At 56.8% G+C, this 14115-nt stretch overlaps 2 protein-coding genes across 3 annotated transcripts in view; one reads left to right on the top strand and one right to left on the bottom strand.

Annotated features, from left to right (window-relative positions):
- Positions 1-306: 306 nt before the first annotated feature.
- Positions 307-9749, bottom strand: KDELR1 (KDEL endoplasmic reticulum protein retention receptor 1). Of its 2 annotated transcripts, XM_019016068.3 has the most exons (5): positions 8822-9749; positions 7986-8086; positions 7259-7417; positions 1966-2218; positions 307-1061 (listed from the first exon to the last, which is right to left on the bottom strand). In XM_019016068.3, the coding sequence occupies exons 1-5, from the start codon at positions 8910-8912 to the stop codon at positions 1027-1029; spliced, it is 639 nt and encodes a 212-aa protein (XP_018871613.1). In that variant the 5' UTR covers positions 8913-9749; the 3' UTR covers positions 307-1026. The 2 variants fall into 2 exon arrangements, with proteins under 2 accessions (XP_018871613.1, XP_063557635.1); XM_063701565.1 differs by having other exon boundaries at positions 307-2218; positions 8822-9136.
- A 1293-nt stretch (positions 9750-11042) lies between these two features.
- Positions 11043-14115, top strand: part of GRIN2D (glutamate ionotropic receptor NMDA type subunit 2D) — a 54055-nt gene continuing 50982 nt past the window's right edge. Inside the window, exons 1-2 of the mRNA XM_031004034.3 lie at positions 11043-11242; positions 12034-12318. The gene's annotated coding sequence lies outside the window, so the exon portion shown is untranslated. The remainder of the gene's footprint in view (positions 11243-12033; positions 12319-14115) is intronic.

Below are 14115 nucleotides of genomic sequence, written 5' to 3'. Positions count from 1 at the left end.
AGCCACCATGCCCAGCCAATGCTCCTGAAGGTCCTCTGCAACCCTGAGGGTTTGGAGAACCATCAGACAAGTTCTGTGCCAAGGTAAGAAGACTCTTCAAGATTCTCTCCAAAACCTCTTCCCAGCAGCACGGCGAGGAACTGCATAGCTGAGAGTCTTGGGAGACCCAGTTTCTCCTCTTCCTGCTCCTCCCAGGCCTTGTCGCCTGCAGATAGTCAATAAGGCAAAAGCAGAAGCAGAAAGAGGGGCGGGGGCGGGACCCCATACACACCAGAGACAGAGTGGCAAGGAGCAGCAAAAGAAAGGTTTCATTTTCTTCTGTTTATTTCAAGAGAACAAAGATTCAACCATCAGTTCTGTACAAAAACATGGTGTGAGAGCCATGGGACCCTTGGGCCAGCCCCCTTCCCGCACTTGAGCCCCGGGCCCCCCTAATTTGCCAAAAAACCAGGAGAAGACCAAAAAATTCAAACTCTGGGGAAAAAAATTACTATGAAAAAAAATCAGGGGAGACCTTCCTGGGCCTCCCTTTCTCCCTATCCCCAATCTAGAAATTTAGTGGGGGTTGCGGTTCATGGCCATGGCAGGAGGTGGGGCAGATGGGTGTCGGCAGATTTAGTGTTTGGCAACCAGTGGGGCTGGGGGTGGGATCTGGGAGGGAGCCGAGGGGCCTGGGGAAGGGAAAAGATCTTGGACCCTGCCCCGGCCCATAGGACACTCAAAAACACTTTATAAAAATTGGGGCCACAGAGTAGAAGAAAAACGAGTCATCAGAATCAAAAACTAAAGAGTGGAAAGATTTTTTTTTTTCTTCTCTAAAAGGCAAAAAACTACAAACAGCCCAAGTCCTGAGCTCCCCAAGACCTGGATCCTCCACTGTCCCCCTGAAACCCGGCAGGAGGCGGGATGGGGAGCACAAGAGGTGGGTTCTTAAAAAAGTCACCCCTGGATGGGAAAGCTCTTCATCTTCTGCCGCCTTCCTCTGCCTCCCGCTGCTGCTGAGGAGAGAGATGGAGAGGACCGGGGCTATGCCGGCAAACTCAACTTCTTCCCCTTTAGGACTGTGAGGAGAGAAAACAGGGAGGGCATTACCGCTGGGGCCCCTGCAGGGAGGGGACAGCCTCCCACAGCCAGAGCAGGGCAGGCACGCTAGATGGGCAGATCCACAGGGAGGGAGGTCCCCCAGGACTCACAGATACATTCCTGGTTTCTTTCTTTCCTACCCTTTCCCACTACTGGCAATTTTCTTTCTTTCTTTTTTTGAGACAAGGTCCCACTCTGTAGCCCAGGCTGGAGTGCAGTGGCATAGTCACAGCTCCGTGCAGCCTCGACCTCCTCAAGCAATTCTCCCACCTCAGCCTCTCAAGGAGCTGGGACCACAGGCATGCACCACCATGCCCAGCTAATTTTTTTATTTTTTTATTTTTTATAGTGACAGGGTCTTGCTATGTTGCTCTGGAACTCCTAGGCTTAAGAAATCTCCCTGCCTCAGTCTCCCAAAGTGCTGGGATTACAGGTATGAGCCACCATGCCCAACCAATTCTCTTTCTTTACTTGTTCATTCACCATCTCCCCCACCAGAATAAAAGGGAAATGGAGGCCTTTGTCTATCTTTTCTCCTCCTAATGTATCCCCAGAGCCTAGCACCTGGCTGGGGACATAGAAAGTACTCAATACGTTTGTTGCATGCATAAATGAATGAATTTCAGTGGGCTGAGTCCCTGCCCTACCTGGCCTGCACTCCAAGTGACATGGGGGCTAAGGACAGAAACTCCTTAGCCCTTAGGGAGGCAGAGGCTAATGGTCTGAATTCCTAGGAGGATGGTAGGCCTGCCACCCCAGAAACCCGGCGAAGAAATGCTCCCTTCTTTGCATAATACAGGAGTAAGGAGACCCCAGTCCCCAGGGAGGGCAGGAGCTGCAGAAATAGGAGGTTCCCTTCCAGCCGTCCCACATCCCAGCTACCTTTGGTGATATAGAGGTAGAAGAAATCGCAGTAGAGGACTGTCTGGACCAGGCCTGCCACAATGGCGATGAGGTCGAAGAAGCCCTCAAAATGGTAGCGCCAGATCCAGTTGAAGAGATAGAGCGTGCGGTAAACGCCTAGCGCAAACAAGTAGTGGCTGGTGATGGTCTCCGCCTCGCCGGTCTTGCTCACCATGAACAGCTGCGGCAAGATGGCCACCGACTCCAGGTAGATGGAGAAGGTCCAGAGGATCTGCAGAGAGGCCGGGGACATGATGAGGTGGGAGGGGACAGGGCAGGAGAAAAGGCAGAGGACAACATTGCAGTTACAGGTGCCGCGAAGGTGGAGAGAAGGAAGGTGATCCAGGTGCTGCCAAGTGCCAGACACAGTTCTGCCTGAGTTACTGGTACCTCTGATTTAATCATCACCATGGCCCGGCGAGGACATCCTATGATTAGCACACTTATTCTACAGATGAGGAAACTGACACCAGAGAAGGTAAGATACTCGCCCAAGACCATGTAGCCAGCAAGCAGCAGAGCAATGATTCGAACCAAGGATTCGCAGTCCGTCCTCATGAACACTTTGCAATTGCGCCTCTCTGAAAGGCAGGCTGGGTTGGAATCTTGCATTGGTAATTTCCCTTCCTTTTTCTTTTTCTTTTTTTTTTTTTTGAGATGGAGTATCACTCTGTCACCCAGGCTGGAGTGCAGTGGGGTGATCTCAGCTCACTGCAGCCTCTGCCTCTTGGGTTCAAGCGTTTCTCCTGCCTCAGCCTCCTGAGTAGCTGGGATTACAGGTGCCCACCACCAGGCCCGGCTAATTTTCGTATTTGTAGTAGAGACAGGGTTTTGCCTTGTTGGCCAGGCTGGTCTCGAACTCCTGACCTCAGGTGGTCTGCCTGCCTCGGCCTCCCAAAGTGCTGGGATTACAGGCATGAGCCACCGTGCCGGGCCCACATGCCATTTCTTGTGGCAGGCTGCATATGCTGTTCCCACAGCAGGAAAAGCTCTTCCCCTACACTGTCACACATCTGCCTCCTCCGTATTCTCCCAGCCTCAGCTCATTAGTCACCTCCCGAGAGGGACCCTCCCTGGCCATCCTTCCCCCAGGACTGTCACATCACCCCATCTTATCTCCTTCCTGGCCACTCGCACCAGCAATTGAGCTCTGTGAGGGCTGGGATCCTACTTCTTGTTCACCCCGTGGCCCTAGGACCTAGCACAGTTCCTGAATGAGTGAGGAAATGGGAGTTAGCATCTATAAAGGGGTCCCCATGTGCTCAGCACAGGCCACCATTTAGGGAGCAGTGACAACCATCATTCATGAGCAGGACAGGACATCATGGGACAGGGAAGAAGACATCTGCCAGCCCCCTTTCAGTCCCCAGCTCCCTGAAAGTGCCACCTGGGGTGATCTGTGATCTGCAGACACACTGAAACCTCAGAGAGCAAAGCCAGGTGGCAGGTGTGGCTCCTTGGTTGTCTTGGTTTGTGGGAGGAAGGTGGGGGGCACCAGGACCTATTCATAACAACTCATGCTTTTCTAGCATTTACGACAACCAAGGCATCGCTCCTTAGGGTGTTAACTGGCCTGAGCCTTAACCCCATGAGGTAGGTACTGTTGTCATTCCCATTGTACAGATGAGGAAACTGAGGCCCAAAGGATAAGAAACATGTCCAGATTCCCACTGAAGCAGGTAGAGTCCAGGACCTGCTCCCAGAATCATCCAGAATCCTCCAGGGAGGCTCTCATGAAGCCAGGTTAGTTGATGCTGCTGGGAAACGAACCCATTAAATTGATGCCCATTCAACTCTCACCCCTGGGGTTGCCCTTAGGGAACAGAGTCACAGTTTAAAGAGAGACAGAAGGTCTGTTGCTTTTTTTTTTTTTTCCTGAGGCCGAGTTTCACTCTTGTCACCCAGGCTGGAGTGCGGTGGCGCAATCTCGGCTCACTGCAAACCTCCACCTCACGGGTTCAAGTGATTCTCCTGCCTTAACCTCCCAAGTAGCTGGAATTACAGGCATTCACCACCACGCCCTGCTAATTTTTGTATTTTTTTAGTAGAGACAGGGTTTCACCACGTTGGCCAGGCTGGTCTTGAACTCCTCACCTCAAGTGATCCACCCACCTCACCCTCCCAAAGTGCTGGGATCACAGGCGTGAGCCACTGCGCCCAGTCTTGCATTTTTATCTATTCCATGCTGTCTGAATTTTTTTTTTTTTTTTTTTTTTTTTGAGACGGCGTCTTGCTCTGTCACCCAGGCTGGAGTACAGTGGCACGATCTCAGCTCACTGCAACCTCTGCTGCCCGGGTTCAAGTGATTCTCCTGCCTCAGCTTCCCAAGTACCTGGGATTACACGTGCATGCCACCATGCCCGGCTAATTTTTGTATTTTTAATAGAGACGGGGTTTCAGCATCTTGGCCAGGCTGGTCTTGAACCCTTGACCTCGTGATCCACGATCCACCTGTCTCAGCCTCCCAAAGTGCTGGGATTCAGGCGTGAGCCGCTGCACCCAGCCTGATGTCTGAATTTTTAAAGAATATTTTCCTTAGGTCAGACACGGCAGCTCACACCTGTAATTCCAGCACTTTGGAAGGCTGAGGCAGGTGGATCACTTGAGGCCAGGAGTTCAAGATCACCCTGGTCAACATAGCAAAACCCTGTCTCTCCTAAAAATACAAAAAAATTTTACCTGGGTGTGGTGGCTCATGCCTATAATCCCAGCTACTCGGGACGCTGAGGCACGAGAATTGCTTGAATCTGGGAGGCAGAGGTTGCAGTGAGCAGAGATCGTGCCACTGCACTCCAGTCTGGGTGGCACAGCAAGACTTAAAAAAAAAAAAAAAAAAAAAGACGCCTGGGTTCTGGTCTGGCCTCCTCCACCTTTAGCAAGCCGCACTACCTCCCTCAGCCTCAGTCTCCCCATCTTCAAAATGGGTCTAGTAATCCCTAGTCAACAGGGCAGTTATGAGCTAAGTCAAGGGCTTGGATAAGTGATCCAAGCAAGGTGGTAACAATATGTTTGCAAAGTCCAGGGCCTGGAGCCAAGCCCAGGATTCCCACCACAGCATGATGCAGCCTCCCTCTGATATCTCTGACCCATGGGCCAAAGTCACCCTCTGTTGGATTTGTCTGGCCTGTATAGTGCTTTTAGAGATATATTTTGAAGGCCAGGCACGGTGGCTCATGCCTGTAATCCTAGCACTTTGGGAAGCCGAGATGGGAGAATTGCTTAAGACCAGGAGTTCAAGACCAGCCTGTCAACACGGTGAAACCCCATCTCTATTAGAAACACAAAAATTAGCCAGGCGTGGTGGCAAGCACCTGTAATCCCAGCTACTCGGGAGGCTGAGGCAGGAGAAACACTTGACCTGGGAGGCAGAGGTTGCAGTGAGCCAAGATTGTGCCACTGCACTCCAGCCTGGGCGACAGAATGAGAGTCCATCTCAAAAAAGAAAAAAAAAAAAAAAGAAAGAAATATAGTCTGAATCTGTGGCTAAAATTTTAAAATGAGACATCTTGCCTGAAAACTCCTGAATTATGGCTTCTGTTGAAAAGATCAGCACATCTGGCCACCCAGGCCTATCTTCCTACAAGGCAGGAGTGGGCACAGGTAAGAAAAGGTTACCCTGAATTTATGATTCCTGCCAGGCCCCAGGAGGCAAGAGATCGCAAATTTAGCACTGGCTCTCGCAAAATTCCTCCCAGGAGTTTGTACAGGTCCCAGCAAAACACCATGGAATAAAAATCATTAACAGTGAACATTTAAAAGTAAAAGTATCAGAGATGGGACTAAACACTTCAGTCATTGAACATTGATTGACACAGCACTTCCTACCTCATCCCAGATACTGTGCTTTATTAACACCAACCTCTCATTTGAACCCTATGACATAGGAACTGATTATCTCCATTTTACAGATGACGAAACTGAGGCACAGGGTAGTTATGTGATTTGCCCAGAATGCCATAGCTGCTACATGGTAGAGGCAGGGTCCAAATCCTTACACTCTGATTGTAGAGTCTTTATGTGTTTTGACACCAGGCAGTGCTGCAAAGTCTCAGTAAATTCTCACAATGACCTGATCACAACTTTACAAATGTGGAAACCGAGGTACAGAGAGGTCAAGTCACATGCACGGGATCATGCTAATAGAAACTAGCAGATTTGGAGTCGGGCGCGCTGGCTCATGCCTGTAATCCCAGCACTTTGGGAGGCTGAGGAGGGTGGATCACCTGAGGTCAGGAATTCGAGACCAGCCTGGCCAATATGTTGAAACCCTGTCTCTACTAAAAATACAAAAAATAACCTGGATTGGTGGTGGGCATCTGCAATCTCAGCTACTCGGGAGGCTGAGGCAGGAGAATCGCTTAAACCTGGGAGGTGGAGGTTGCAGTGAGCCAGAATCGTGCCACTGCCTCCAGTCTGGGCAACGGAGCGAGACTTTGTCGAAAGAGAAAGGAAAGAAGAAAGAAAGGAAGAAAAGGAAGAAAGGAAGAAAGGAAGAAAGGAAAGAAAGAAAGAGAAAGAAAGGACGGAAGGAGGAAAGGAAGAAAGGAAGGAGGAAAGGAAGAAGGAAAGGAAGAAAGGAAGGAAGGAAAGAAGGAAAGAAAGAAAAAGAAGGAAGGAAGGAAAGAAAGAAAGAAAGAAAGAAAGAAAGAAAGAAAGAAAGAAAGAAAAAAGAAACTAGCAGATTTGGAATTCAAATTCAAGAAGGCTGGGCCAGGAATGGTGGCTCACGCCTGTAATCCCAGCACTTTGGGAGGCCAAGACAGGCAGATTATTTGAGCCCAGGAGTTCAAGACCAGCCTGGTGAACATGTGAAACCCTGTCTGGACTAAAAATACAAAAATTAGCAGAGCATGGTGATGTGCACCTGTCTTCCCAACTACTCGGGAGGCTGAGGCAGGATAATTGCTTGAACCTGGGAGGCGGGGGTTGCAGTGAGCCGAGATCATGCCACTGCACCCCAGCCTGGGCAACAGAGCGAGACTTTGTCTCCAGAAAAAAAAGAATCCCTAAGCCTCAGTTTCCTCATCTGTAAAGTGGGGCTGCTGAGAAAAGTAAGTAGGTGAAATGCTTAGGGTAGTGACTGACACATAGCGAGTCTTGCTGCTGTTGTGTTAATTTCCTCTGACCCCAGAGCCCATGCACTGAACTTATGCATCCTAAAATAAGGCAGTTTGGGCACACCCTGCAGAAGGAAGCCTGTGAGAGGGTCTCCTGTCATAGCTACTCTGCCACAACCATCCCCCCAAATAAGGAGTCACAGCAAGGCGCCTACCTCCAGAGGGGTGAAGTCATGATTGACCAGGAATGCCAGAATGGCTGTGGGAACGACCAGGAACTCCACTCTGAACGTGTCATGGTTCCCATCGTAAGTAGCTTTGAACTTGCTATAAATCAACCAGACCGTGGTGAAGGAGCAGGCTATGTAGACCACCTGAGGAGGGAGATGATGAGAAGGGGCCTCAACTCACAGGCCTGTGCCCCAGTAGGCTCAGACCCTGGAGTCCAGGCCCCTCCCTCAGACCCAGGAGTCCAGACCCCCAACCCCTCCTCCCTCAGACCCAGGAGTCCAAGCCCCCAGCCCCTCCTCCCTCAGACCCAGGAGTCCAGGGCCCCATTCCCTCCTCCCTCAGACCCAGGAGTCCAGGCCCCCAGCCCCTCCTCCCTCAGACCCAGGAGTCCAGGCCCTCAGCCCCTCCTCCCTCAGACCCAGGAGTCCAGGCCCCAGTCCCTTCCTCCCTCAGACCCAAAAGTCCAGGCCCCCGGCCCCTCCTCCCTCAGACCCAGGAGTCCAGACCCCCAACCCCTCCTCCCTCAGACCCAGGAGTCCAGGCCCCAGTCCCTTCTTCCCTCAGACCCAAGAGTCCAGGCCCCCGGCCCCTCCTCCCTCAGACCCAGGAGTCCAGGCCCCCAGCCCCTCCTCCCTCAGACCTAGGAGTCTGGGACCCACACCAGGCTCCTCTGCCTCAGTGGGGGCCAGAGAGGTGGGGTGGAGCCTCTACCTTCATACACGTGTTGTAGAGTGAGATGTAGTTGGTGAAGAGGTCCAGATATCGGGCAGTGAACACCACAGCAAACAGGACCTGGCTCTTCCCTGAAATTCCTGTGGTCCAGAGACAGAGAAAGAGAGAGAGAGACAGAGACAGAGAGAGAGACAGAGAGACAGACAGACAGAAGGAGAGAGGAAGCTGGGGGTGGGCTGCATGGGCAATAAACTAAGGCACGGCGCCCGGGACCAGCCTGGAGGCAGCTCTGGAGTGCAGCTGTCCCCGGAGGCCTCCCCAGCCCGCCCCGCCTGAGCAGGGCCCTTTCCCACGGACCACAGCCAGGGGGCAGCCCAGGCCCCCGAAGCTACTCCAGCCCGAGGCTCCGTCCCAGACTAGGCCTCATGGCTACCCCTGGCCCCTCAGGGTCCTCCCGCAGTCTGGACCTGAGGTGAGGCCTAGGGAGGACCTTCCCTGACCTCAGGCCCCGGATCCGGTCACCTCCCTCCCGTTCCCTTCCTGGCCGCCACGGTCCACGTCACCAACTCACAGCCACCTCCCCGCCTGCCATGGTTCCCTGTTCCCGGTCCGTGAACCCTCGGGCTGCCCAGATTGGGGCTGGGGGTGGCTGAATTGGGGGCCTAAAGCCATTCACATGAAACTGTATGCACCCCCGCCAGTCTGGGGAAGGGAGCTGATCCCCTGGAGACCCAGAACCTAGAAGAGAGATCCCCAGCAAGCAGTGGGGGTGGAACCTGTGCCCCTAGTGCCCCCAAACCCTTCCTGAGTCCTGCGACACCCCCCAACCCCCGCCCGCAATCTCTCTCCTTCGCCAGCCCTGGTGGGCCTCTCACCGGCGCACGAGCGGGACTTCCAGATTTTGAGCAGTAGCAAGATGATGGCGAGGAGGTGGGAGAGGTCTCCCAAGAATCGGAAGAGATTCATGGCTGGGGGGCCCTGGCAGGGCTGAGCGGGAGGGAGGCAGGCTGGCGGGGGGGTGCCCCCCGAGGCTGCTGGTCTGAACGGGTAGCTGGGCTGGGGGGACGGGAGAGGGACCCTAGGTGCGCTCCGCTCCGGGGAGGGGACTCTGGGAGGGGGAGCAAAGGCCGGAGCTGGCGGCGGAGCTGGAGCCGGGAAGAGGGAGGAGAGCGGGAGGGGGAGGAGTCCGTGAGGAGAGGCTCCGCCCCCGAAGGCGGGGCCTGGATCCCCGGCGCCCCCTATCGCCCACCTCCTGCTTTGCCGTGGCGGCGCTAAACGCACCCCCAAAGCTGCCCCATAGGAACTTGGGAGGGTCGCAGGGTTCGGAAAGTGCCAAATCCAGCACCGGTTCGCCCAGGCAGTCTGTGTCTCTGGAAGAGACGCAGTCCAGTACACCAGCCTCAGCCCTTGCAGGGATGTAGAGACTGCCCCGTCTGAGCTTGAAAAATCCTGCAGGGACCCGGAGGCTCAGCTGCTAGCTTTTGCAGCTTTCAGGCACTCTAACTCCAATCCCCCAGAAGACAAGAAAGATACCCCACCTACTTCCTCCCCTAGACCCAGGACTCAAGGCCCCAGCCCGTTCGTCAAACCCAGAAGTCTAGGTCCCCAGCCCCTCCTCCCTCAGACCCAGGAGTCCAGACCCCCAGCCTCTCCTCCCTCAGACCCAGAAGTCCAGACCCCCAGCCCCTCCTCCCTCAGATCCAGGAGTCCAGGCCCAGCTCCTCCTCGCTCAGACCCAGGAGTCCAGGCCCCCAGCCCCTCCTCCCTCAGACCCAGGAGTCCAGGGCCCCATTCCCTCCTCCCTCAGACCCAGGAGTCCAGACCCCCAGCCCCTCCTCCCTCAGACCCAGGGGTCCAGGGCCCCAGCCCCTCCTCCCTCAGACCCAGGAGTTCAGGGCCCCAGCCCTTTTCCCTCCTAGGACGCTGTTCCTTGGAACTTAGGTTCCCACCCCCACCATCTTATGGATCAAACATCCTAACCTTAAGAATCTAGATCTACAGTTTCTCCCTTTACAACCCACAGATTTAGGCCCTGATTCTCTTCTTTTTCAGGAATGTGCACCTCGCCCTGTTCTCCCAGACCTTGAGGATGAAGGAAACAGGAGCCCCACCCAGGAGGCTCAAGGCCGAAACTCTGACCCAAACTACCTCAGGAGCCCCTCGCCCTGGCTTCCCCCCTGCTCCAGAGTTTCTGCCCTGCCCACACACACACACCCTCTTCCACCCTCAGAGGCCCCAGTGTCCTGCCCCACGCTCTACCCCAGAGCCACACGGGTGGCTTTATAAAAGTGCCGGGCCCAGCCCTCTAGCAGGAGGGGAATGCTGGGCATCTGGGTGTGGGACCCTCGGGGAACAGCCTGTGGTCTGGACTCCTGCGTCTATGAGGGGACAGATGCGGCTTCCCTTCTGGATGATGGGGTACCCACAGGTGATGGAGGCCAGGGTCCCTCAATAAAAGAAGGGGTGCAGGCATGTTGGTTTCTTCAGAGGGCTGGAAGGACTGGGTGCCCAAGGGTGACATCCACGAGTCTTGGGTCCCTGAGGGTGGCTTGTATGGGGGAGAGTCGGGATGACTGAGTCCTTAAAAGAGACTCTGACTTGGAGGCGGTCCCCAAATTCCTGGGTCCCAGTAGAGAAGGGGACTCCTGGGTCTGAGGGAGGAGGGGCTGGGGGGCGGGACTCCTGGGTCCAGGGTGGAGACCTGGTTTTCAAGCCTGGCCTTCTGGGGCAATAAAAGCCACAGCTTGGGTCTTAGTATGGCGAACACTGAAGTCAGGGAAAGGCCTCCTGTTTCCAGAGCCTCAAGGCAGGGCGGGGGCAGAGGGCAGCAACCCCCAGCCCTGGAGTCTAGCTCTGAAGCTGGTGTCTCCATACCGGGTTCTGAGTCCCTGCCTGCCTGTCCCCAGCCCGACTTCTTCCTCCCTTTTTATTTTCAGCCCCTCACTCCCTTGTCCCAGGAGGAAGGCAGAGGCTGGCAGCTAGGGGTGGGGGGCGGCCCCCTCCCCAAGCCTGGCAGGAGAAGGGGTCCCCAGGGAGGCCAGGAGGGGGGGCTGTGGGTCTCCCGGCAGTGGCAGACGGGGACTGAATTTTAATCGCATCCCGAGTGAGTGTGTGTGCGAGAACACAGCGAGTGTGTGAGTCCCTCCCGCTCCAGCTCCTCCAAGCCGCGGCCGCCGCCGCCACCCTCGCCCGCAGCCTCCCGCAGCCTCCCTCGGCCACCGGTGCCTGCTGGGGGGTGTTGCCTGGGTGGGTCCGCCCGGCCCCCAGGGGTCTCTCGAGCGTCTGCCATCTGCCCGGTGAGGATCTGTGTGTCCGGGTGTCTGGGGCTGGCTGGTGGAGGGGGGGTGTGTCTGTAAGCGCTGCGGCGGCGGAGGGAGGGAGGGGTCTGTCTGTCTGTACCGACCCTGAGCCGCCTGCCTGGATGTTGTGGGGCTCCCACTCCTTCCCCCCGGCCCCGCCAAACCCAGATGGATGGTGTGTACCTGGGTTCTGTGCCTCCTGCCTGCGTCCGGCCAGGCGTCTGGGTGTCCCCGGCTGCCTGTGTCCTCCTGTCTGTCCAAACAGCCCCTATCAGCAGTGGCAGCCTGGCCCCCATTAGACCCCCCCCACTCTGTGTGTGTGTCTATGTGTGTGTCCCTCCTCAAGCTCTGGGGGTGTTGAGGGGGAATCCCAGGGAAGTGAGGTCGTGCGTGTGTGCGTGAGTGTATGTGTGTTTCTGCCTGTGTTTGAGAGTGGGGGAGTCAAGGGGGGGATCTAGAGGTGGCCAAGCGAGGAAGGGGCAAGCAGTTCCCCAAGCAGGCAATCTCCCGCTCCTCATATGCACACACCAGCCACTAGCTTCAGAGGTGACCCAGACAGACAGATAGACACAGACGCTGGAAGGGGGGAGTGGGGGGGCTGAGGGCACAAAGCGGGGGTGCGAGTGAGCCAGGGAGAGGCGGGACTGGACACATGGAAAGGGGGGAGGAGCCGGGGCTGAAGCGGCAGAGGGGGGCACCCCGGGTGGGCGGAGGGGGGATCCCCACGGGGTCGGGGCGGCAAGAGGACACCCCGACAGCCTCCGCAATGTCCGGGGCCCAACTTCCAGAGCAACATGTGTAGCCACGTCCTCGCCTAGTCCAGGTGGCCGCAACCTTGGGGGAGAGACAGGGCAGGACAGGACCAAGGAAGAGGAAGGAGAGACGGAGCCAGGGACAGACAGGAGGTCCGGGCTGCCGCCGCTGCTGCCGCCGCCACCACCACTGCCGCCGCCCCGGGGCCTGCCCCCCGACATCGGCTCTCTGAGCCCTCCTCGGAATCTTGGGGTCGCTGGACGCCGGGTTCCGGTCCTGGCCCCCCCGCCATCCCCCCAACAGAACGGGGTCATGAAAAGGTAAGGCGGGGGGGACAGGGGATGCAGGGATGGTGGTGGGAATGTGGACCCCCAAATCTAGGACAGGGGAAGTTGGCAAGGAGCCTCATGGAGGGAGGGGGTTTGAATGGTGGGCAGGGGTCTTGACCCCCACCTAGCTCCCCTGTCCCTCAGGGATTCTCCTCCACCCTCTCTCTCTCCCTCTCTGAGCCCCTTTTTCCTGAGTCCCTACACCTCAGACCTTTCACGCCCCCATTTCTCTGACACTTGGCTCCCTCTCCCCAGCCCCACATACCTGATGCCCCATATCCCTGTGCCTCCATCTCTCTATCTCACCTTCTCCCTGTACCCCCCTCCCTCCATCAGTCCCCCCATCGCCGGCCGGTCCTCTCTCTCTCTCCTCTCGCTCTCCCCTCCCATGTCAGAGCTATGAGTCTGCTATTAATACCCCTGCCAAGGACCTTGAGGGCATCCAGGCCCCCAGCACCCCTCGCCCCAAGCTCCCACCCCTTCCTCAAGGTTCTGGAACACCCTTCCAGCCTCTTCCAAGCATCAGGATTCGGGTGGGGAGAGACCGATGTTGTGTGTGTGTGTTGGGGGGTGAGGGGGAGGAAACGGGATGCCGTCTGCAGCACAACTCGAGGTTGCGGGGGGAGCTGTTGATCGAAGTGGCCGCTCCTCTCTTCTCTGTTGGATGCTGTGGGGGGCAACGAAGACAGGGACACCCTAGGAATTTCTGGCACCCTCCTCCTCCTCCCCGCTTGGGGACAGGCTGTGCTATGTACAGGATCTAAGTGGGGTGACTAGGGAGGCCAGAGCTGGGGGGGGCACCCAGGATGTTGGGAAGGATGGGGTTTGAAACCAAAAGGGGATCCTTAAGGGAGGACAGGAGCCGGAACCCGGACTCCTGGGTCCTTGGGGGAAGAGGGGAGCTGGGGACCTGGACTCTTGGTTCCTGCAGGGAGAGGAGGCTGGGCACTGGACTTCCAGAGTCTTGGGGCAGGAGGGGCCTGGCCTCCTGGGTCCTGGGAAAGAACAGGACCGAATGGAATGCCCAGACTCCCAAGGCCTGGGGGAGGAAGGGGCTGCCAGAAGGACTCCTGGGTCTTTACGGGAGGAGGTAGGGGATAGCGCTTCTGTCTGAGGAAGGCAGGCTGGGAGCTCAGTTTCCTGAGTCCCTGACAGGGCAGGAGATGAGAGTCGGGGACTTTAGCCCTATGCAGATGGAAGTGGAAACGGAGGCTCATGAGGAGGTGGAGATGGAGGCGGGGGGCGGGGGGGCGGGGGTTTGTCCAGAGGCTGGACTCTGTGATCCCTGAGGGCGTGGGTTATGGGGGTTGGGCCTTCAGAGTCCTGGAGGACTGGGGATGCCCCTCCTCAGGCCCTGGAGTGGGGGAGGCTGCTCTCCCTAATCCCTGTGGGAAGGAACTGAGCATGCAGCCCCCGTGAGAAGGGTGGGGCCGGGGGCTGCCCTCCTGGGCCTCAGTAGGGAGCGGGACGCGGGGTCCATAAGAGCAGAAGCCAGGTGGGGGTGGGTCTGGGAGAGGCAGAGGAGGGGCTGGAGGGTGAGCAGCCACTGGGAATGGAGGGGAGCGTGAGTGTTAACCCCGCGGGGGCCAGGCCACAGCTGTGGGTTATTTTGGGGCGGAGTGGGGGGGTTATTCTGAGCGCTGATTGAGCCAGCTGCTTGGGGAAGGGCAATGGAAAGGAGGAGCGAAGAGAAGCCAGGATCGGGGAGGGATGGGCATACTAGGAGCCCCCACCCCCTTCCCTGGGGAGACAAGGGCCCGAGATCTCTGGGAAGGTGAGGTGGTGGGC

The sequence above is a fragment of the Gorilla gorilla genome, chromosome 20 (genome assembly GCF_029281585.2).
Source record: "Gorilla gorilla gorilla isolate KB3781 chromosome 20, NHGRI_mGorGor1-v2.1_pri, whole genome shotgun sequence".
NCBI lineage: Eukaryota > Metazoa > Chordata > Mammalia > Primates > Hominidae > Gorilla > Gorilla gorilla.
The sequence above is the reverse complement of the archived record's forward strand: the minus strand, read 5'-3'. Positions and strand labels throughout refer to the sequence as shown.